The sequence below is a fragment of the Ailuropoda melanoleuca genome, chromosome 1, assembly GCF_002007445.2.
Source record: "Ailuropoda melanoleuca isolate Jingjing chromosome 1, ASM200744v2, whole genome shotgun sequence".
NCBI classification, from domain to species: domain Eukaryota; kingdom Metazoa; phylum Chordata; class Mammalia; order Carnivora; family Ursidae; genus Ailuropoda; species Ailuropoda melanoleuca.
Genome location: NC_048218.1, coordinates 109,611,905 through 109,636,548, shown reverse-complemented (window position 1 = coordinate 109,636,548; position 24,644 = coordinate 109,611,905). Strand labels below are relative to the sequence as shown.

Below are 24,644 nucleotides of genomic sequence, written 5' to 3'. Positions count from 1 at the left end.
ACACTCCATCTGGCTGCTGAGTGTTTCCCAGAGGAGTGCCCCTGGGCCAGGCTGGCCTTGACTTTGCTGGGCTGAACCTCGGCTTATCAGCTCACCTGGGGCGCGCAGGCTCTGAGCAAGCGTGTCTCCTACATAAATTCTCAGAGGCTAACATCTCCGCCGGAGCGTCTAACTTACAAGGAGCAATGCATCTCTGAAAGAAACAGCACAACCATTCACGGGGCAGGGGTCTCCACTTGGGGACCAGAGTTAATCACAAGGCGACACACCAGCTGGCTGTGTGTGCACAGCACTAGGCTCTGCGAGCTCCGCAGAGTCCCCAGCAGCCAGGAGGGGAGGGACCGCGCAGAGCACCTTGGTGCAGGTCCGCACATTCTCAAGGGCAAACCTTACCAATCCTTCAGTTCATAATTCAAAACTCCCCCCACACACTTTCCAAGTGCAAGGCCACAGACGTCCTCAAGTCCAGCATTCAGCAAATGTCTAACGAGTGCTTGGTAGGGGCCCAACCATGGGGCTGCAACACGAGGGAGCCTCCGTCCCTCCCCCAGGACCCAGCTGATGGGCAGCTGCACACAGCGGTCACGGCCATGCAGGGCTGCAGTCAAGCCTGGGGGAGGCACCGAGGCCAGAGTGGCGGTCGGGCAGACAGCTCGCAGGCCCATTTCAGCAGAAACCCGAGGCCACGGTTCTGTCCCGCTGGGCGGCTCAGCGGGCACACACACAGTGTGGCAAATCGTCCCCTGCAAGCTTCCCGACGAAGAGCACCTTCGTGTCACACCTGTGCAGCAACACTGCCGACTTTTTTTTATTTTTAAAGATTTTATTTTTAAGTCATGGCTACACCCAATGTGGGGCTCGAACTCACAACCCTGCCACCGAGAGTTGCACACTCCTCCAACTGAGTCAGCCGGGCGCTCCCCCAGACTCATGCCCAGCGCTCATCTTAATATCAACTAACTACCAGCATTCTCAGCTACGCGGGTCCGCAGATTAGCTTTTAAAGAAATCTTCAGTACGAAGTGCCTAGCAACAGGAAAAGGGGCCAAGGAAGAGCAGGGCACAGCCCGCGCCCCCAGGCCTTGCCCAGACCTCAGGGCCCCCGACGGCTTGCTCAGGCAGCACACGCGCCAGCACCTTCCGCGGGGTCCTGGCCACCTCACAGACGACATTCTGGGTGCGCGTGTGCCAGCGCGATGGGCTCTTTTTCTTCGCCCTTCCCTAAATCACGTTTCAACTCAGATACTGCATCCTAACCAACCACAAATCCACGTGAAAGCTGCTCTTTCCCCGCAGACAGGACACCTAGGCCTCCTACTCCTTGAGTTCAGATGGGTGGACCCTCCTCATGTCTTCACTGACCACCACCAGCCACTGCTTCTCAGACCCGGAAGCCAGCGGGAACCCTCATCCCCTCTCCCCAAAGCGGGGGTTGTGGGCCCGGGTCACCCCGGCTCATGAGCACACCCCCGATGGGCCCACACGCTCGTTCTGGCCAGCTCCGTCCCCACTGGGCTTGCACCTACCTCGTTCTCCATGGGCCACCCGCTGGAAAGTCTGAGGAGGAGCTCTGGTTCCTCCCCCTCTGCCGAAAGTTACTGTGCATTCTCCTCTGTTCACTTCTGATCTTGTTGAAAAATATGGTCAGATGTTAGCCCTCCCTCTGAAAAAAACATGTGAATGAACAGGAAGACCAGAAACCACAGCTTCCTTCTGCAAACCCCACTGAGGCTGTTTACCGTTTGTTAAAAAGGGTAAGAGGCAGGCAGCACCCTCCAACTGCGGGCAAAACCCAAACGGCTGCGAGCACGAAAACATCCAAGAAAAGCGGCGTGTGCTGGAGGCGGTCAGGAGTTCGCACGCCCACCGCTGCCTCTCTGCATTTCTAGCCAGTGCTGAGTGGTCCGTTGAAGGACGTTATTCTGGGAATCCAATCATTCTGTAAATCCACTGCTAACAAGAGTGACCAAGCAAACCCGGACCCTGCAGGGCTCCCCTCTGACCACTCGGGGGGGGGGGCCCACCCGTGTGTGGTCACCTCTCCCCCAAGCGCCCAGGTCAAGGCTGGGGCAGAGCATGCCCTTGAAGCCCTCAGCCTCCAACAGCCTCTGGGTCCCCCGGGACTCCCGAGTTTGAGTTCCCCACGTGACACAGAAGAGCAAGTTTCTGAGTAAGTTCCCTTCAATGTCTTTAGGGTCAAATGCCCTCACCTAGAAAAGCAGAAGCTGGTGTGCTGATGGGGTGGCCTGACGTGGACTATTCCAGAACAGCCTGCCAGCGTGAAAGGCTATGTAAGTAAGCGTCTGGTTCATTGGAGGGACCACGTGTGCTCACAGATCAACAGACTTCACAAGTATGACACAGGATGTGAGGGCGATCTGGCTGCGACATCTGTCACCCCATTGATCGCCAGGGTTGATTCGGCTGATCTGGCTGGCTAGGCGGGTGTCCCCTTCCTCCCTCACCGCTCCATGTGCGTCCCTCCCGAAGCTGCGCGCTCGGTCGAAGAGGACGACCATCCCCGATAGAGGAGGACCGGTCTTCGGTCAAGGGTATACGAGTAGCTGCGCTCCCCTGCTAGAACCTCCAAACAAGCTCACAAGTATGACACAAGTTTGTTATTAGGAATGAACCAAAGTCCAGGCGTTCAACAGCTTTTTGCCCATAAAAATGGCCTTTTCACATGGTTCCACTTAAACTGTACTGAAGTTCAGTACTTGACTCTGAGAAGACCGAGGGCTCCGAAGCCATCACTCCGTGCCCCAATGATGAGGACATGTGCCGTGGGACGGAGAAGGAGGCCGTGAACCAGATGTGCTAGAATAAAACCCAGCATCGACCAGACTCTCCCTTTATCTCCCAAGCAACCTGGGGCAGCACGTGGCCCAGACACAGACGTCTCCTTCTTTCTCCAAGCAGCCCCTGCGCTGCAGGACCAGGTGGCCCTGGCCTCCACACAGCCGCTGAGGGCAGGTGCAGAGCGGCCCCCAGGACAGGCACAACTACGGGACACCCCGGTGGTGTCCCCCTGCCAGGTGGCTTGCTTTCACAGATGCCACGGTCTCCCGGTGGATGAGAAAGCAAAACCAGCGAGCGCATGGGCAGATGCCGCAGACGAGACACAAGGAAGGACACACGGCCCCTTGCAGGCGTCTCGGGAGGGCTGCGCCCCCAAACAAAGCAGTGACACAGAGCAAGCAAGCGTCCTCCGGAGCGACAAACGTGAGTGTCGAGATACAGAGGCCAGCAGAGGGCTGCCACTTTCACGGCTGAAACCAATGACCGGGATGCAGCCGACAGCCGAGACCTCCTACAAACAGAACATTCCAGCCAGTGTGCCCACAGCGCTAACTCTGAACCCCACTCAAACAACGCGCCAGCCCCCAAAACAATTCCTTTCCCCGTTTCTTGGCAGGGCCGCACCACAAGCAAACTGTCCTCAACGGTCATCATGCTGTGCTCTTCGCCAGTGAAAATGTGGTGGAAAATGTGTTTCCTCTGCTTGTAGAATGCCCACCAACATCCCTGATTTTCCCTCTGGGCCCAGGAGACCTAACACTCATTACCTGGCCCTTTCCACGTGAAAAGTTTGCTCACCCCGTCCGAGAACACAAAGCAAAACATGAAAAATAGGAAGATATGACAAATACTACAGGCCACAGAGGCCGGACCCATAAAGGCTGTTGGTGACCTGGGAGGGGACCAGAAGGGACACAATTCCTCAAGACACTGATGAAGGATGGGCTGTACAGATGGAAAAGGCCTCGTACCAAGGCTGACGGGGACAGATGGACTCCAGACACACAGACCCATAAGGCTCCAGGGCTCCAAGAGGGAACCAGAACACGATCAGAGCAGCATCCCTGTAAAGCTCTGAGGGGAAATTATTTTGAACCCAGAAGTTACTGCGAAGCCAAACTGTCCATCGAGTTCATATAAAATAATGTCACGTTCATATGTGAAGTGCCTCGGAATGTTCACACCTAAAACCTCTTTTTGAAAAACATACCAGAGGATGTACTACCGACAAAAAAATAAATAAATAAAATAAAAAATAAAAAAGTGTCCAGAAGAGAAAAAGATGTGGACTCCAGGGGACCGTGCAAGTGACCCAGGAACGCAATGACCAATACACATGGTGAGTCACACACTGAGCCAACACAGCAATGGGTCCAAATTAAAACACAACAGAGGGGGCACATGGATGGCTCAGTAGGTTGGTTAAGCATCTGCCTTCGGCTCAGGTCGTGATCTCAGGGTTCTGGGATCGAGCCCCGTGTTGTGCTCCCTGCTCAGCGGGGCAGTACGCTTCTCCCTCTGCCCTCCCCCTGCTCGTGCTCTCTTACCCATTCTAATACGTAAATAAAATCTTTAAAAAAAAAAATTAAACAGAACAGAGGCGGCCCCAAAAGAAAACATGAAGGAAGACTCTACTACACAAATTATATGTTTAAGACCCTAGAAGTTCCACCTTGATGATAAAAGCTTGGCTCTTTGCCAAGAAAAAATAAAAGCAAACTATTAAAAACTTGCTCCAGTTCTTGATCCAGTAGAGAATATTTCTCTTTGTTTTTTTATTTTTATTGAGGTAAAGTACACATACTCACTGTGACTTTATTTTATTCTATTCTATTCTATTCTATTCTATTCTATTCTATTCTATTCTATTCTATTCTAAGTAACCTCTACACCCCTCATGGGGCTTGAAGTCACAACCCTGAGATCATGAGTCCACCAACTCAGCCAACAGGCGCCCCCCAGTGGAAAATATTTCTTTTTGACTTCCTAATTATAAGCACACCCAACTGGCTCAGCCATTGAGCGTGGGACTCTTGATCTTGGGGTCATGAGTTCAAGCCCCACATTGGGCACAAACATTACTTAAAATAAATACAGAAAAATAATTAAAAACTCTAGAAAACCAAAGTTGGTCAAAATACACACAATCCGGTGTGATACTACAGTCTGGCCTCGTTCTGAACACCAGACAGAGCAAGACCGACCTCTCTCTGGGAGCGCAGATGCTGTGGCAGAAATGACGCTTTCCTGCTCAGTCGGACTGCACAACTTGGAACAGAACTCAGACCAACCTGAGGCACTAGGCATGCTCACTGCTTCCAGGCGTCTCTGCAGCTAAGAAACGCGTGCTTCTAAAAAGACATCATGAATTCAAGCTGAGAGTCCTAATTCGAAATGAATTCAACAGGATCTTCCCTTACGTTAACTTTATGCGTGTGTCTTTTATCTATGTGAATGATCTTGATTCCTAACGACCTGGTTGGCCAGCAGCCCCCAGCATGGGCGCTGATTACGGTCCACACAGTGCCGGGGAGGGTGGGGGGTGTGGCTGGGAAGCAGGGGTTAGGTCTCGGCCCCCCCCCCCCCGCAGCCGCCCTCCTCAGCACCTCGCGTCTGCAGCTCCATTCTGTGGTGTGGGGGCAAGGCGATCACAGGTGGACGGGCACCACCTTCCGGCTACAGACGCTGCACCCAGGACGGAAGGCAGATTCTGATCCTCTCAAACACCCTTATAATTAGGAAGTCAAAGAGAGGGGCTCCTGGGTGGCACAGCGGTTAAGCGTCTGCCTTCGGCTCAGGGCGTGATCCCGGCGTTATGGAATCGAGCCCCACATCAGGCTCCTCTGCTGGGAGCCTGCTTCTTCCTCTCCCACTCCCCCTGCTTGTGCTCTCTCTCTCTCGCTGGCTGTCTCTATCTCTGTCGAATAAATAAATAAAATCTTTAAAAAAAAAAAAAAAGTCAAAGAGAAATGTTTTCCACTGGGGGGCGCCTGTTAGCTGAATCGGTAGAGCATGGGATTCATGATCTCAGGGTTGCGACTTCAAGGCCCATGACGGGTGTAGAGATAACATAACAAAATGGTTTAAGTCACAAAGACTATGTGTACTTTACCCCAACAAAAATTTAAAAATACATAAGAAATATTCTCCACTGGATCAAAAACTGGAGCAAGTGCCAAACATAATCTGACCCTAACGAGTTTTGGGGGTTTTTTTGTTATTGTTTTGTTTTTTAAGAAAATTAACGGACAACACTGACAAAAGATCAAAAAAGGAAAAGAAGAAGAAAATGAAAAGCACGTGGGAGGATGAAGGTGGACACGAGTTCTGACCAGTGGTCTTAGTTCTCCACGGCTCAGGACACAGCCAAAGACCCAGTGCCCCAGGTCCCCAAATAAAATAAGCTCAGCACAAGCCTGCAAGACACAGCCCGAGTGTTTCATTCGGAAGCCCTGTCATCCTTCACCCACCACACATCCTCAGCTCAGTCAGAAAAGCCAAGTCAAATGCCTTCTCCTTCCTCTCCGGTCACAGCTGTCAAAGTAACGCTGTTCCTTAACAATTGCCCAAGGTGAACAGGAACAAACCACAGCCATCACCTTGCAGATGCTCAGATGCCCCACCTCTGACCAGCAGTGGGGGACAGCTCAGACCAGGGACAGCTCTGGCAGGGGACAGCTCAGGTGGGGGACAGCTCAGACCTGGGACGGCTCTGACAGGGGAACAGTTCAGACCTGGGACAGCTCTGGTGGGGAACGTCTCAGGCAGGGAACAACTTGGGGGGCGGGGGGGAGGGGAACGACAGCTCAGGCGGGGGAGCAGCCGCCTCTGGAAGAAAATGCTGTTTCAGGTCCCAAATGCTGCTTCGGGTCCCGCAGGCACCAAGGGTGCTCACTGGGGCTTATTCCCGGGACTTTTCAACCAGAGAGTAGGGACATAAGCTTTCTGTGTTGAAAAGACCTTAGGAGCTAAGAGTGACATTTCCAATTCCATTTTGGGATTACAGGGTTATGGATTACCTCCTTTGGTATGCTCTGCCCTGGGTCCCACGCTGAAAGGGCACATGTAAGGATGCTAACTGCCCTGCCACCACATCTGAAAACATACAGGACAGTTGCAAAATGACAATACCAGTATTATTACTAACAAGATTACTGAAAACTATTTGGGGCTTTTTGTACTTCTTGTCTTCAGTGCATATCCCACTGGGGGTGTGCTGTCACAGGTCTTTGATTTCATTACTTGAAATAACTCTTCTCTGAGGAGTTATGCCTTTTTGGGGCTTTACAGCGTTTTTAATATGTATTTTTAAGTGACGTTTTAAGAAGCTTTTATTCAATTTGTAATATTATAGAACACGAGATGGTTGCATGGTCACGAGGCCTATGCTCAGAGGTCACACCCTCCTGGCCTCCAGGTAACCATTTAAAAACTGACAGAGTGAACATGTGCACATGCATGTCTTGGAGCCTAATCACAGGGCTCAGGGGATCCCTCTCTCTGGCCACGCTGCCCCAAAACCCACGGTGTGGGTGCAGCACGGCTTGGAGAACCTGCCCCCTGCACATGGAATAGGGCCACATCGCACACACCATGTCCTGTTCTTGCCAATGTGTCCTTGGGGTAGGTCTTTGGAAGTGGGATGCTGGGTCAGTCAATGCACCAGGCAAGAAATGAGACACTGGGTCAGTCAACGCACCAGGTGAGCCAGGCATTGCCCGTATGTCCTGTCTGGGGCTGTGCAGGCCCCTTCCCTCAAGCCTGACCAACTCTGGGGTTTCCGCTGGCCTCGGGGAAGGGGGGGAAACAGGTGGCCCCAAGTATCTAAATTTGAATTTCCCTTATTATTCAAGAGTCTGACTTGCCTTTTCACACATTTTTAAAAGCCATTTGTGGGGGCGCTGGGTGGCTCAGTCTTTAGGCGTCTGCCTTCGGCCCAGGGCCTGATCCCAGGGTCCTGGGATCAAGCCCCGTGTCAGGCTCCCTGTTCCTCTGGGAAGCCTGCTTCTTCCTCTCTCACTCCCCCTGCTTGTGTTCCCTCTCTCGCTGGCTGTCTCTCTCTGTCAAATAAATAAATAAATAAATCTTTAAAAAAAAAGTTTAAATAAAATAAAAGCCATTTGTGTTTCTCTTTCTGTGAACCCTCTGTTCCCATCTCTTGCCCTTTTTTCCGCTCAGCCCCTGGCTGTTGTTTTCCCTTCTTTTTTAGAAGCACCTTATTTATGAGACATTTACCTTCTGTTTTATAAGATGCAAATAATGTTTTCTTTTTTTTTTTTTTTTAAAGATTTTATTTATTTATTCGACAGAGACAGAGACAGCCAGCGAGAGAGGGAACACAAGCAGGGGGAGAGGGAGAGGAAGAAGCAGGCTCATAGCAGAGGAGCCTGACGTGGGGCTCGATCCCACAACGCCGGGATCACGCCCTGAGCCGAAGGCAGACGCTTAACCGCTGTGCCACCCAGGCGCCCCAAATAATGTTTTCTTGATTTGTCTTTTTACTTTGCTTATGTTTATGTGATCAGGTCTTTTGGTCTTTTCTTTAAGGCTTAATTATTTAGTTTTTTATTTAAATTTCGGAGCCCATTTGTTGTTCATCCTGGTGTACAGTACGAAGGATGGACCTATTTTACCCTTTTTTGTATGGTGACCCCGTTACCCCATGCCACTCGCTACGAATCAGATCTCCCCACTCTCCTGCACACTCAGCTCCTTGCAGAGCAGGGCTATTTCTGACTCCTCCCCTCTGCTCCCTCTGCTCATCATGGGGCAACCCCACACCATCCAGCAGGGGCACAGCACCCCCACCCATTCTAGGCTTCTTCCCGCGTCGCTCTTCTTTCTCACAGAAGTTTTTTGGCTGTTCTTGCTTGTTTGTAACTCAGGTGAGCTTCCATTCAAGTGTCTGGTTCCAGAGAAGAGCCTTGTGGCCTTTTCACTGGGATCATACATTAACTCAGGGGGGACCGACACAGTCATGAGGCCACCAATCCCATCCGAACACAAGATGTCTCTCTACTTCTCCTAGGCCATGTTTCTGTGTTTCAGGAGTTTGTCTCACAGACATTTCAGGTGTTTCTAATTTAGCCCTAGAGCATGCACTTACCCTTGGGATCAGGACCTTCTCTTCTGTGATAGGTCAGAGCTCCAAAGGGACAGAGGGACAAGCAAAGCTGGCTGGAGGGGCTGCTGACGGGTGGGCGGGGGACATGGCAGCCGAGGCAGAGGCCAGCCTGGGGTGCAGGAACTGCAGGGTGGGGTTGGCCCTCACGCCCCCCACACCCTGCAGGTTCCTATATGGATGTGAACGCCCGCTGTGGTGCATCTGGACTTGCTGTTTCCATCAGCACAAGTAACTGGAAGAGAAGCCCCAAGGCACCGAGTGCACAGCTGAGAGTCGCCGGCACCCTTAAAGGGGCCCAGATGCACTACTGAGCCCACGTCTGGGCCTGAGGTCCCACCCGGCCAGAAGCCACTGGTGCACGGAGCCTGGAACAGCAGAGCTGCTGGCCCCACAGCACCTGGCAAGATCTGCCGCCTCAGACACTGCCAGTACCTTCTGAAGGAAAGCTGTGCCCTCGGAGGAGAAGCCGAAAATCAGCTTGCCTGCACCCGGCCACGGTGCCCTGCCCCGGTGGCCTCCATCCTTGTGGGAGTCCTGGCAGACTGATGGCTTCCAGAGATCCACCTGCAAGGGCTACCTGTCCTTTCTGCACACCTGCGCAGGGCAAGCCAGGACACGGGCAGAGGCCAAGGCTCTGCTTCCCCAGGTCACCTGAGAGCCATCTGGACAGCACCGCAGAGAGCCCCACACACGTGGGCCCCACAGCCACCAACAAGAGAGGATGCCCAACACCTTACAGCCTCTTGGGATACGCTGCATCCACAACTGGGCGTTTGGCCACTTCCTCCCAGTGTGACCAAATCCATACAGGAGCCTCTACAGAAGAACATCAGGTGGAGGTGAGGCCAGGCCCCCGCTACTTCCTAGTGCCTGTCAGCATCACAGCTGCCAGGAGCTCCGGCAACAGGCTGGGCCTGCAGCTCAGGCCTCCCCAGCACCTACCTTCTTCCAACCTTCTGACCCAAGAGCTTCCCCTGCCTCTGTGAGCCAAACACACACAAAACCAACAGCGGGAGCACGCTGAGGGGGAGGGCACCCACAGAAAGAATGGGATGAAGGCGGAGGAGTGCATATGGAGGGAATGCAGCGAGAACAGAGCCCACGCAGGGACTGGGGTGACAGAGACGAGCACCCTCAGAGGGAGTGGGTGAGGGAGAATAAAAAGCAGTGACCGTTTTAGCCCAATTCTGACGAGTTCCCCCAACCTCACGCCCGTAAGTAGAACCCACCCCAGCCATGCCCAGCAGGAGAGGGAAAGGGCAACTTCACTGAAGGCCAAAGCCAGCCACTTCCATAAACAGGGCCTTGCAGGGCTGGACGTAGCGGAGGACAACCGTCCCGTACCCACACCACAGGCTCAAGTAGGGCCGCACCCCTGATGAACACAACCTACGGCCCTGCCGTAGCTCCAGCAGGCTGGAGCTGCCCACATTAGTGACCCTGAGCGCCCACAGCGCAATCCCTGGACGCCACGCCCAAGGGCGGGGCCATGCAGGCTCCTTCCCGCAGGACGTGACCGCCTAGCCACGCAGCCTGTGCACGCGCCCAGAGAAGAAGCCTACGGCTGGCGAGGCCAAGAGCATCTCCATCCCGGCCTGACCCGGCGGTTATGGGCGACCGAAGGGAGACCAACAGGAGAGCCTATTAAAACCTGCCGCACCCTGGTGAGTGGGCAGTGAGGAGTGTGACAGAGGCCACACGGGAGACAGGCACAGAGACGGAGCAGCTGCCAAGAGCAAGGAGCCGGCAGCGCACACGCCACCCTGCTTCTGCAGCGCAAGCCACCCGCCTTAATGCCGCAGAGGGTACACGGGGGCTCCTCGTGCCACTCTTGCAACTCTTAAGTATGACATTATCTCAAAATAAAAAGGTTTGTAAAAAAGCGTGAAAACAGCACACATTTTACAAGACCGCAAACAAAAGGACCGGGTATTATATAGGTTAGGATGTTTGCCAATGAAGGCCAGGTCTTGGGGTCTGGGGACGGGGGAAAAGGAGCAGTGAAGTAGATGAAAAAAACAAACAGAAGACCCATCAGCTGGCCAAGACCCAGCCACAGAGGAAGAAAGAGGGAAGTGAGGCCATGATGTGCCACCACTGAAGGCTGGCACTGGGAAGATAAGGTAGGCCCTGCATCCAGAACCCTCGAAAAGGTCACATCGTGCCCCTCCCAAAATGCTTCGGCACTGGGGAGCCAAGCACAAGTTTCCTATGACGCGCAGGATCCCATGTGTGAAGAGCTCTGGAAATGAGGGTTCCCAAGCAGGAAACTCGGGGAGATTCATGGATGTGGCATGTCTTCTCTACGTATGCCAGGTGATAAGATACCAGTGACAGGGTTTTCTGACCCTGGTAATTACAGCAAAGTTCCAGCTCTAGGAATAAACTTCCGAGAGTACTCTATGTAGACACACAAGGGTTGCCCCAAAAATAGGGGCCACGGATGTCTCTAACAGGCACTGAAACACAGCAGAATCTTTGTAAGGGATATCCATAAACAGCTACCCTGACTCTTCAACCTCCTTCCAGGATAAATAACCCTGTTCCTGGTACTTACCTCAAAGGCATCCTCTGTCGCCTTGTCTCCATATGCGCCAGATGTAGCTACAGAAATTTGTGTGGCCAACAAGGAGCACAGCAGGGGCAGCCAGGGTGGGCCCTACTTCTCCAGCAACAACAGAACTACATGACACAGTTCAAGTGACAAGGGGATGGGGGGAGTGGGCCCTTCAGAGAATCCACTCACTCTGCACAGTGCACAGCCTGATCCACCACCCCGTGCTCCTTCTTACAGCACTTGGGTCTCTCTATCTTGTGGCACTAAAAGCCCCCCCAAAGATGGTGAAGGAGTTTCAGGAAGGTGGCGACAACTCCCCAGAAAGCCCTGTACCCAGTGGGCACTAAACAAGTGTCTGAAATAAATGAAGCCAAGGAAGTAAAACTGTACGTGCACAGAAAAGTAGACACACGTAGGAAAGTGATCTGAAAAGCTCTAATAATAGTTGTTTATAGGACAGGATTGTTTTTCATTTTTTCTTGAATATATTTTGCTATTTTTCTGAGCTGTAAATGTATTTTTTAGTAAGAAAAAATTTTAAGGTCATTTTGGAAAATAAAACCCAAAATTATTAGCAAATACCATTTTCATCTATCGGCTTGGCAAGTATTCAACAGTCTGGTAATGTGTTGTGAGCAAGGATATTTGAAAACAAGCATTCCGATAAACTGATGTTAAGAATAAAAACTGGTACTGCTGTGGGGAACAATTTATCAGTATATACTAAGATTACAAATGTACATAAAGCTTCCTAACAATTACATTTTCAGGACTTAATCCTATAGATACATGTACACACGTGTGAAAGATGGCTCATCTCTGCATTTTGTGTTAAAGCAAAATGGCAACAGCAAATTCTATCAACAGGCTATGGATTACATTAATCCATAAAGGAAAATGCCACTGAGCCCCAATGAGGAATAAAGAAACTACCTAAGAATAATCCAAGATCTCCAAAAAATCGTCAAGAAATAACCCAAAAGAGGTCCCTAGTCCCCTAACAGAAGTTACACTCCCACAGCAATGAGCACATCTACTGTCAGATCTTGTTCTCTAGATACCATTTCCACTGAAAGCAACCAGGATCCTCGGACAAATGTCTGGTTCTGGTCGGGCCGGGGCAGGAAAGCAGAATAGCCTAGAACATCTTGTAGCAAATGTAAGCAAGAGCTCAAAGAATACTGGAGACTAGTCAAAAGTCACCAGCCACACACCAACGTGAATACACTTAACGTGACTGAACTGCACACTTAAAAATGGTTAAGATGGCAAATGGTAGGTTATGGGTTTTTGACCACAGTTAAAAATAAAAAGACATCAGAGCCAGCCTACAGTGGCTCCTACAGGTTGAGTTTGGGACAATTTGAGCTTCAAAGTTAATAATAATAGTAAAGATTATAGTAAAAGAATTCTAAAATGCAGAAACCTAGGGGCCCCTGCGTAGCTTAGTCAGTTAAAGCACCTGACTTCAACCCAGGTCATGATCTCAGGGTCCTGGGATCTGCTCAGCGGGGAGCCTGCTTCTCCCTCTGCCTCTGCCCCTTTCCCCACTCCTGCACACTCTCACATAAAATAAAATAAAATAAAATAAAATAAAAAAATAAAATAAAATAAAATAAAATAAAATAAAATAAAATAAAACAAAAATAAAGGCAGAAACCTGTCTGGGGCACATGGTGGCACAGTTGATTGAGCATCCAACTGTACATTTCAGCTCAGGTCATGATCTCGGGGTCATGGGATCAAGCCCCAGGTCAGGCTCTGCCCTCAGCGGGGAGTTGGCTTGGAACTCTCTCCCTCTCCCTCTCCCCTCCACCCTACGTGCTTGCTCTCTCTCTCTCAAATAAATAAATCTTAAAAAAAAAAAATGCAGAAACCTGGCACATCATGAGTCAGAATCACCAGAAATGGAGCAAATAGACATCAATCGGCAAGTTCAGATGCGGTCCATGAATCAGATGGCAATACAGGGTTGATGTGGATTTCCTGATTGAATGGTCTTACTGAGGTGGGATGGTCCTTGTATCAAGAAAACACACACTGAAGGATGAAGGGTCACGGAGCATCATGTCTGCAATTGCTTTTTTTTTTTTAAGGTATTTATTTATTTATGCATTTATTTATTTGAGAGAGACAGAGAGAGAGAGCACGAGCAGTGGGAGGGAGGGGGAGAAGCAGACTCCCCGCTGAGCAGGGAGCCTGACACAGGGCTTGATTCCAGGACCCCGGGATCAAGACCCAAGCCGAAGGCAGATGCTTAACCGACTGAGCCACCCAGACGCCCCATAAAATTTCTTCTTAAATCACTTAGAAATGTAAACAATCGGGGAAGCTGGGTGAAAGGTATCTCGGTACTCTGTGTACTGTTTATGCAACTTTTTTTGTAAACTTAACATTATTTCAATATAAAAAGGTAAAAATTCAATGGTCTAAAGCAAAAATAATAATGTTGGCTTTATTACATGTCCAGGAATAAAATGCCAAGAGCTCTGCAAAGACAGAAGGCAGCATCCGTGGAGCAGTACTGCTGACAGGCTGTCGCAGCAAATGAGGAAGAGCATGGCAGTAATTCGTGGCTGTCTGCGACGAGTTACGGGTGCGTCCTGCAACCTCCATGTGCTTAGCAACACGACGGAACCCTAAAAGCACTCGACCAAAAAGACAGAGGAAGGAGGAACAAAGCACAAAAGAGAAACAGAAAAAAAACAGGGAAGTGGCAAACACATTTCTATCAATAATTATATTAAAAGTGAAGGCAGAATCAAAAGGTACCAGGTGTCAAACTAGATTAAAAAGGTATAACAAGGGGCACCTGGGTGGCTCAGTTGACTAAGCGTCCAACACTTGTTTCAGCTCAGATCACGATCTCAGGGTCATGGGATCAAGCCCCGTGTCAGGCTCTGTGCTGAGCAGGGGAATCTGCTTGAGATTCTCTCTCCCTCTGCCCCTCCCCTGCACCCTCCCACACACTCTCTCTAAAATAAATAAATATATCTTTTTTTAAAAAGATGTAATTTAAAAATTACATAAGCAATATGCTGATTACAGAAGATGCAATCCCAAGCTATAGACACGTTCAGGGGCACACCATGCCAACATGCAGCATAAGGAAGCTGGTACGCTTCAGTACAAGAGAACATGAGAAGTGTACTGATGGGGCTGTCAAATTCCACTTTGCAAATGACCATTAGGAGACCACCATTTGTTGAGTTTGGGTATAGGATCAAGAATAATCCACCACTGGGGTGCCTGGGTGGCTCAGTCGGTTGCATCTGCCTTTGGCTCAGGTCATGATCTCAGGGGGTCCTGGGATCAAGACTCACCTCGGGTCCCCTGCTCAGTGGGGAGTCTGTTTGTCCCTCTCCTTCTGCCCCTCCCCCCACTCATTCTCTCTCTCAAATAAATAAAGTCTTTAAAAAAAAAAAAAAAGGAAGAATCCACCACTGCGGCACCTGGCTGGCTCAGATGGTAAAGCACACAACTCTTGATCTCGGGGTTGTGAGTTCAAGCCCCCACGCTGAGTGTGGAGCCCACTCAAATAAATAAATAAATAAATAAATAAAGCCATGATTTAAGAAAATAAAAAAAGGATGAAAAATTTTTTAAATTTAAAAAGGATGAAAAAATTTTAAAAAGAACAATCCACCATTATCTGAAGACTATGAAAACACTTCTCCCTTTTCCAGCTACATGGCTGTGTGAGGCCAGATTTTCTTCATACATTTCAACCAAAACAACACATAGCAACAGAATAAATGCAGAAGCAGATATGACTATCTCACTGTGTTCTATTCACCTAGACAATAGAGTTTCAAAACCATTACACACACAAAAAAAAAAAGCTAGCAAGGCGGTGTGGCTGTATTAACATCAGAACAAGAATTCGAGACAAGAAACATTATCACAAAGATGGTCATTTCACAATGAAAGAGACTCATTTCAGTGAGACATAATGATCTTTTTTTTTTTTTAAAGATTTTATTTATTTATGTGACAGACAGCCAGCGAGAGAGAGAACACAGCAGGGGAGTGGGAGGGGAAGAAGCAGGCTCATAGCAGAGGAGCCTGACGTGGGGCTCGATCCCATAACGCCGGGATCACGCCCTGAGCCGAAGGCAGACGCTTAACGACTGCGCTACCCAGGCGCCCCGAGACATAATGATCTTAAATGTGTATGTACTTAAGAACAAAACACTTGAAGCCAAAACGCACAGAACTACAAGGAGAAACAAATCCAAAACAACTAGAGATGTGAACACCCACTCTCAGTAACTGACAGAATCAGTAGACAAAAATTCCACAGGGAACAGTTTGGCGGTGTCTTATAAAGTTCAATACATAGCTACCGCATAAATGGCAATTCAATTATTAGGTATTTACCTAAAAGAAATGGCCACATATGTCCATGCAATGACCCGTTCACAAATGTTCACTGCTTTTCATAAGAATACAAGACCCGAAAGAACCCAATGGCCAACAGCAGATGACAGGTCATGGTGCAGACATACGGTAGACTGCTACTCGACGTCACGACATCACAGGTGAATCCCAGAATCATCACACGAGTAAAGGGATCCCCGCACAAAAGAATTCATACAGCCTGGGGGCGCCTGGTGGCTCAGTGGGGTAAGTACCTGCCTTCGGCTCAGGTCATGATCTCAGGGTCCTGGGATCTAGCCCCACATCGGGCTCCCTGCTCAGCAGGGAGTCTGCTTCTCCCTCTCCTTCTGCCCTGCTCATGCTCCCTCTTGCGAATAAAGAAATAAAATCTTAAAAAAAAAAAAAAAGAATATGTACTGCCTGAATCCACGTGTATGAAGTTCTCAAACAGAAACCTGTCCCAAAGGACCCATCTAGAGTGCCAGCCATCAGAGCAGCAGCTGCCTCAGGGAAGGGAGAGGCGCCCTAGGAGGCATGAGGGACTTTCTGAGTGATGACAATGGTCTATTTCTCGGCAGGGCTTTGGGACGCACAGGTGTACACATTTGTCAGAGTTCAGCTAATGGACTTTTAAGATGAGTACGTTTCACTATATATAAAGTTGACAGCAAAAGAAAACTGTTAAAGATATTGAACTCCAGCTACTGAGAAGCATGCTGAAGTATCCAGACTAAAGTGGAATGGTGTCTGGGGGCACCTGGGTGGCACAGCGGTTAAGCGTCTGCCTTTGGCTCAGGGCGTGATCCCGGCGTTATGGGATCGAGCCCCACGTCAGGCTCCTCTGCTATGAGCCTGCTTCTTCCTCTCCCACTCCCCCTGCTTGTGTTCCCTCTCTCGCTGGCTGTCTCTATCTCTGTCGAATTAAAAAAAAAAAAAAATCTTTAAAAAAAAAATAAAGTGGAATGGTGTCTGTAATTTACCCTCAAACGCATCAGAGAGGCAGGGCAACAGGGTGAGTTTTCAGGTGGATTCAGAGATGGATGGGTAGGTGTGCACAGCAAACGTTAATGGTAGAATCTAGGTAGTGGGTGGACAGAGATTTGCTGTAAAATCCTTTCAACTCTGCTGGATTCAAGAATATTCATAATCAAATGCTGAGGGGGCGGACGCACACTCTTCTCCCAAGGAGGGGGCTGAAGATTCAATCCTGGGGGGAGAGAAGCCTTCTTTTTTTTTTTATATATAGATTTTATTTCTTTATTTGCCAGAGAGAGAGAGCATAAGTGGGAGGAGGGGCAGAAGGAGAGGGAGAAGCAGACTCCCCTCTAAGTGGGGAGCCCGATGTGAGGCTCAATCCCAGGACCCTGAGATCATGACCTGAGCTGAAGTCAGACACTTAACCAACTGAGCCACCCAGGCATTCTGGAGAGAAGGTCTAACAGGGCCTGACATGGGTGTGACCTCCGTGTATGATGGGCAGGTCTGCTTCAGCTATTGTTATAATGCAGAACGCACACCAGTGACAGCCATTGAGAGGGACATGTTTTCTGGAAGTTAGACCTGGGACATTTGCTGACATGTGACCCATAGGATGACAGACCTGACATGCAGGTCTATCAAAGCATTAGATTCATAAACTGCATCCCCGCCAGGTCGACAATGAGGGAAAATGGAATGTTCTAGAGCACATGGGACTGCAGAGTTAACGGTAAGGACACGCAGGAGGCATACTGGATTGTGGGTCCAACAGCGCAGGGAACTATAAACAGTCAAAGAAACAAGAGTCCCAAGTGTCAGCAGGTGAATCCGTGGGTCCCGCACGAGGGAGTGGCTCCAAAAGTTAGGACGGGAGCTCCGCACGTCCACGCTGACCATGCTCGCTTTCAGAGTTCAACGATCCTTCCCACCTCCCAGGTTACAAGATACCCACCATCCTAAGCCTCGAACAAAAGCCTAAATCCCAACGTCCTGCTGCACTTAGTGAAAGGGATTATTTCCACGCACACATCCAACGCCCACAATCAAACGCCTTAATTCTTGGCACAAGCCCGGCAAAAAAACAGCTACCATTCAGGCACATTGGAGGGAAAAGAGTAACATTTCTGGCACTGGCACAGAGCTAAGGGGAAATTTTCCTTTCTATTTCTTTTTTTTTTTTAAGATTTTATTTATTTATTCGACAGAGATAGAGACAGACAGCGAGAGAGGGAACATAAGCAGCGGGAGTGGGAGAGGAAGCAGCAGGCTCCTAGCGGAGAAGCCTGATGTGGGGCTCGATCCCAGAGCACCGAGATACGCCCTGGAGCCAAAGGCAGATGCTTAACAACTGCGCCACCCAGTCGCCCTCTTTTTTTTTTTTTTTTTAAAGATTTTATTTATTTATTTGACAGAGATAGAGACAGCCAGCGCGAGAGAGAACACAAGCAGGGGGAGTGGGAGAGGAAGAAGCAGGCTCATATCGGAGGAGCCTGATGTGGGGCTCGATCCCATGACGCCGGGATCACGCCCTGAGCCGAAGGCAAACGCTTAACCGCTGTGCCACCCAGGCGCCCCCCTCTTTTTCTTTTTTAAGGTTTTATTCATTTATTTCACAGAGAGAGCAAGAGAACACAAGCAGGGGAACAGTAGAGGGAGAGAGAGAAGCAGGCTCCCCACCGAGCAAGGTGCTCCAAGAAGGGCTCCATGCAGGGCACGATCCCAGGACCCTGGGATCATGACCTGAGCCGAAGGCAGACGCTGAACATCTGAGCCACCCAGGCGTCCCTCCTTTTGATTTCTAAATTGACAGATCCAAACCTAAACTCCCTGCATAACCTTGAAAAGCGAGCTGCTGTTCTTGGGACGAGGGAGGAGAGTGCGCGAGCACGGTGGTGGGAAGGGCCAGCACTTGACCGCAGGTCAGGACACACATGCTTGGCCCGCTCCCCCGCCGCAGATGGGATTCCGAGAAGCGGAGCCCGTCCACACAGCCTGTCACGGGCCACGCTAATGCAGTCTGCAGCCTGCAGAGCACAGCACAGGATATCCTGCCACTCTGAGTAGCCTGTGTGTGAGCTGCCGGTGGAGACCAGGTGCTCGGAACCTCTGGGTTAGACTGAGACCAATTCCCCCAACATGGTCCTCGCATAGGACTCCTGCCACATCTCCCTGATCTCCAGGGTTTGCTTCCAAACAACGTGTCTTCGCCGGCTTTCACAAAGCATTGGACCGGGTGGCTCACACACACATCTATTCTCTCTCAGTCCTGGACGTCCCAGATCCAGATGTGGCAGGGCCGGTGTCGCCCCCGCCCCGCCCCCCAGCCTTGCAGCCTCTCCTGGCCATGCAGACGTGTCACACGGTCATCCCTCCGTGCATGTCTGTGTCCTGATGTCCTCTTCTGATAAGGACACCAGTCACAATGGAGCAGAACCCACCCTACTGACCTTGTTCTACCTCAATCACTTCTTTAAGACTCCTCTCCAAATACAGACCCGTTCCGAGGTCCCAGGAGTCGGGACTTCACCCCGTGGATCTGGGGGGAGAACGGTTTAGCCCAGAGCACCTGGGGAACAGGGGCAGATGAGGAACAAGCCGCCCACGCACCGAAGATGTTGAAGTTGGGGCCCAGGAGCTTTGTTACAGGAGTTTCTCTACACTTGTACTTGATGCCTTCACAACAACAAGGGTTTCCTATTTGCTCTCATCAAAGCACGCTTTCTCTAAAGTTCCACTCTCGTGGGTCCTTTGAGCCCCACTTCCAGCTCTGTGACCACAGAGCTCATCTGTGTCCCCAGCATCTGGGCCTGGCACTCGGTCAGCGCCAGGGAGCAGCTGTTAGAGGGACAGACGAACACCCCCAGCAGCTTCCGCGGCACCCAGGACCAATCCCCCGCACCGGGCCCAGGGCCCTCCCAGCACCTCGGGGGGTCCCCAGCCTGCACCTCTCCCGCTTCTGAACATCATGCACACAGGCCCCGTGTGGGATGAGCAGACGCCCACCACGCCCCCATCTCCCACGCTGTGTGGGCACTTGCTCTCCAAACAGGATGCAGCAGCCTCAGCCCTGCTTTGCGCGGCACAAAGCATGTCCTAGGCGCTCGGATAAAGGAACAGGAGGATTTCACGCTGTCAGATCTGCAGTACTTAAGGGTGGCCATTGACACTCACCACGGAGCGGGGATGAGCCGGGCTGGTGCTGCTGCTGACAGAAGGAAGGCGCGGGAGACCGACAGTGACTGCAGTCACCAGGCCCATCGCTAAAGAAGGCACTTGTCCCCGACCTCACAGGCACAATGCTGACAGCCCCTCTCGCTTCAGAGCGGCCCCCTTGGCAGTACCATCACCGAAAGAGATGTGTCCCTCTCTAGGACGTTCCTCCCAAATGCTCGGAGCAGTAACAGAGAAGCACCACGAGGTTCGGGCCACTGCCATGGCCAGCCAGTCACGGGGTCTGAAGGCAGCAGCGACTCTACGGTTCCTTACGTGGAAGATTAATAAATACAAGGTCCTATGTAAGCAGTAACTCTCTGAGTCAAAGAAGAATGAGCCTTGCGAATGCTGGCCTCCCTGGACTCATCCACGGGCTGCTGGACCTACGGTCTCTGCCAGGCACCTCCTGCCCCCATCTGCCCGCCTCCCGGCTCGGAAGCACCACGTGGTCACCCAAGAGTCACTGTGAAACCTACCCAAGGCACAGACCCCTAAGTCTCTTTGTTAACCCACGTTACAGCTGCAACACGACGCGAATGGCAGTGGTTTAACGGGAAAAACAAAAAAGAACAGAGTAAAAAACTCCTAGTGCATTGCTTATCTGAAGTACCACTTCTTTAAATTCTCATTTCAGCTATACATACACACACAGGTCTGTGGAGAAGGCTGTGTGACAGCTGGAGACACAAAGGTATAAAGAAACTGGTCCAGCCAAGCACCCAGTTCCTCACAGATGCTGCCTGAGGGCTGGTCCAGCAGCTACAGGAGCGGATGACCCAGAGCCCACAACCTGGGGGACCGTTTTCTCCCCACTTTTTATGCGAAAACTCAAAAATATGCACAAGTAAACAGAATAATGGATGAGGAACACCCACGACCAGAGCATTCAGCTATCTCCCGTTTTGTTTCCAGCGTGAGTAAAGCCAATCTCAGGAATCCCACAATTTTACCTATAAACAGTTCAGCGTGTATGTCTACCAGCTCAGAACTCAACCACACATAATAAAGACATTATATCTAACAAAATTAATAATAACTCCCTGCTATTACTTAACAGCCAGTCTTACATTTCCAGGGTACCTTACAACCTTTCTTTTTTCCCATTTACGGAATGCACATTAAAGTAACCCAACACAAACATATTTAACCATTCAGGCTGAAAGCATGGCCGCCGGAGCAGCAGAAGCCAGGACCCGAACAGCAGAGAGGCCTGGTGCTGACCTCCCACAGGCTGGCACCCTCGTCCAATCAAGCATACGATCCAACTCACGGGTACACAGAAGTTTCTCACAAAAAAAGAATTACATCCTGACAGAACAGTGTCAGAACTCCTGGAACTCGGGTCCATTTTGTAAGGAGGCAGCCTTATTCTCCAAACCCCAAATCAGGACTTGGGGTCTGAAAGATACCAGTCACTCTGGGGACATGCTGGTGGGAGAGTGACCCCCAGTGGTCATTCCTACTCCCCAGGCCCCACACCTCTAGCAGCCAGTGGACTTCTTGGTCCACACACGCATCCCCCAGATGTACCGGGACCTGCTCATTTCCCAACCGGCTCCTCCCACATCCCCATCAGCCAGGACTTTCCATGGGCCATTACAGGGACTCAGGTCACCCTCATCAGATGTGCCAGGGTAGCCTAAGAAAGGACAGGGCTGGGGGTGCCTGGGGGGCTCCGTCGGCTAAGCATCTGACTCCTGATTTCGGCTCAGGTCATGAAATCAGGGTGGTGAGATCAAGCCCCGAGTTGGGCTCTGCACTGGGTATGGAGTCTGCGTAAGATTCTCTCTCTCTCCCTCTCCCTCTTCTCTCTTCTCCACACCCCACCCCGTTCAAGAAAGAAAGAAAGAAAGGGCAGAGCTGTACCTGAGGCCACTTTCTATGAAACCCACTCTGTTCTACTTATTCTCTGGCAGCTCACTGACTCCTGTCCTGAAGAAAGAAATAGGCCACATTAGAACAAGCCTGAATAACTGCTTAACAAAACACCAGGACAAGTGTCTGAAGACCTGAAAAAGCCTCCCAATCCACATTTTTAAAGGTTAAATCTGGGGGTGCCTGGCTCGCTTGGTCGGTACAGCATGCGACTCTTGATCTCAGGGTCGTGAGTTCAAGCCCCATGACAGGCCTAGAGCTTACTTTAAAAAAATAAAAATAAAAAATAAAGGTTAAATCTGCAATGTTGAGGGTGCTAACTTAGAGAATTTAAATGTCCAAACTGTACTTTCTTTTTTTCTTTTTAAGATTTATTTGACAGAGAGAGAGAGAGCACAAGCAGGGGGAGCAGCAAAGGGAGAAGCAGGCTCCCCGCTGAGCAGGGAGCCCAATGCGAGACTCAATCCCAGGACCTTGGGATCATGACCTGAGCCAAAGGCAGTCGCTTAACCGACTGAGGTACCCAGGCGCCCCCAAACTGTAGTTTCATAAAACTATTAGGTCATTACTTCTGCTACTTTAGCTTGAATTTGGGGTATAACTTTTACAATAGATTAATCTGGTTAATTGACCATAATGAGAACAATGTAAGCACCAAATTTCATGAGTTGGAGGTGAACTCACATTGAATGGAGGAGCACAGCAGCAAGGCTCTGCCTGCTAGAGATTGGCAGAGAGCGAGAGGGAAAGTGTGCTAAGTTGTGGCCTGGATAGGAATTCACGCCCCAGAGCTGGCTGGCTGGCCTGCCTACGGGAAAATGAGCTAGGGCAAGGGCAGAATAGACAGAAAACACAGAGCTCCTGGCTTAGGCAACTATGTAACAAGTGATTATCTTCTCTAACAGACACAATGAAATTCATCATTAACCTTCTCTACCTCTTAAATCTTAACACTGCCCCCAACTCAAAAATTCCTGAGTTTTACTGGCTTCTCACTTCTATTTCAGGAATGTCTCACCGATTCTTTATCCCTCCCAACATTGCTGAATATTCTCACATTTCTATGAAACCTCATAGAGGGCTCTGAAAGAAGTCGGTCTATCCCAGGCTTCCCCATCACAGACAGGTTAGCATCCATTCAAAGGAAGTGACCCTCCATGGCCAGCACCATCTGGCCTGAGTGTGGAAGATGTTTCGAGGCCAAGACTGGTGATCTCCTGGGCCGGGACTAATGCTGGCAGCCAAGAGTGCTGGGGACGGACCATCTCCTCTGCAACTCCTGGCCCACCTACCTGCTTGCCTGTAACAAACAGGGGAAGATGCACTGGACTGACTTTCTTCTGGAGCCTTCCACCCGCTGTGGCAGAAACATTAAACTCAGCTCTCTCCCTCTAGGGTGGGCAGCATCCCTCTGCAGTCTAGCGCCTGCAGGCTGAATCACTTTCTCGGGCTGTCTTCCAGACTTAGGTAACTGCAACTGGTACCACACTTTAATTAGACACGCGTTCACAACATAACACAACAAGGAGGAACGAAAGTGAGAGAAAAAGTGCCACACGATCCCCTGAGGACCACCGGGCCACCCCAGATTTCAAATACAACCTTTCAAAAATGGGGCACCTTGTGAAACAAGGGGATGAGTCAACTGAAGGGCACAGCTGGCTCCGGCCAGCACAGGCTGGTAAGATCGGAGGACCTACAAAAGTCTGTCTGAAACTTGCACACAAAAGTGCACACTAACGAAATTTCAGCACATTATAAATCCTCTACCTGAAAAAGAGAAATTTCATTGAAACCCCGTTTTCCATGTTAATGGCAGCTTAGCACTATAGTCTCCTGAAAATGAGAGTTTCCTTATCAACTACTCTAGCCTATAATTAAAGCCACATTTTTAAAACTACATAAACTAACGAGCCTCTTGAACTATGCCCGAAATCCAACTGCCAAATGTAACGTCACTGAAATCGCTCAGCGAGAATTAGGTAGCGCACAACTGAGCCCGAGAACGGGCTGGACCGTGAGGCACAGCTTTTGCTTTTACTTGGTATCAAGAAACTGAAGTCAACTAAGCAGCAAATGTTCCTGCGTTAAGCTGACTCCCCATTGTCTCTAAAACACCGGCCCTGGAAAACTTTCTGGCCCCTCACCGGGGCCAACTCCCCTGCAGCCCCTGCTCACTGACCCGCGGGCATGCCCATGTGCAGAGCGGGGTTTGGGGGACTCATTGACCGGAAGGGGCGGAAAGGCGTGGCTCCTTCCTCCCCCGCCGCGCGGGCCGGGCGGAGGACCACCTAACCCCATTGTCCAGGGGCTCGTCTCCCACCCCATCCGCGGAGACCGACTCCCGCGGCCCGGTGCCGGGCCCGACCGCGCACGGTCCACCCGGGAGCCCTGGCCTGCCGGCCACGCTCTCACCCAACCGTGTGCGCCCCCCGACCTCTCCACGCCTAACCTCAAATCAGACCTCCCTCCGTGGGACCGCTCCGCGCCCCGCGCCGGCCGGCCGAAGGGCGGCCCCAAGGGACCCTCCCGGTCCACCCCCGGCGCCGACCCCTCCGCCCCGCTCTGGGGTCCAGCTCGCCCCCCGCCCGGCCCTCGGGAGCACGCGCCCGCGCACGCTCACCTTCTTGCCCTTCTTGCCCTCCTCCTCCATGTCGCCGCGAGCGGACCCCGCGGCCCGGCCCGCCCCGGGAGCCCCGCGCCGCCCGTGGCCGCTAC

General features: G+C 51.0%; 1 protein-coding gene across 3 annotated transcripts in view; it reads right to left on the bottom strand.

Annotated features, from left to right (window-relative positions):
• The window catches only part of CCM2 (CCM2 scaffold protein), a 49,231-nt gene extending 24,593 nt beyond the window's left edge, over positions 1 to 24,638 (bottom strand). The window contains exons 1-2 of one of the 3 annotated variants that reach the window (XM_034665119.1): positions 24,550 to 24,622; positions 1,527 to 1,663 (exon numbers count right to left, since the gene is read on the bottom strand). In XM_034665119.1, coding sequence (XP_034521010.1) covers positions 1,527 to 1,538 — 12 coding nt within the window. In that variant the 5' untranslated portion in view covers positions 1,539 to 1,663; positions 24,550 to 24,622. Of the gene's footprint in view, positions 1 to 1,526; positions 1,664 to 1,739; positions 2,092 to 24,549 lie in introns of those variants that run through there. The other 2 variants (XM_034665117.1, XM_034665112.1) reach the window with 2 other exon arrangements.
• Positions 24,639 to 24,644: the final 6 nt, after the last annotated feature.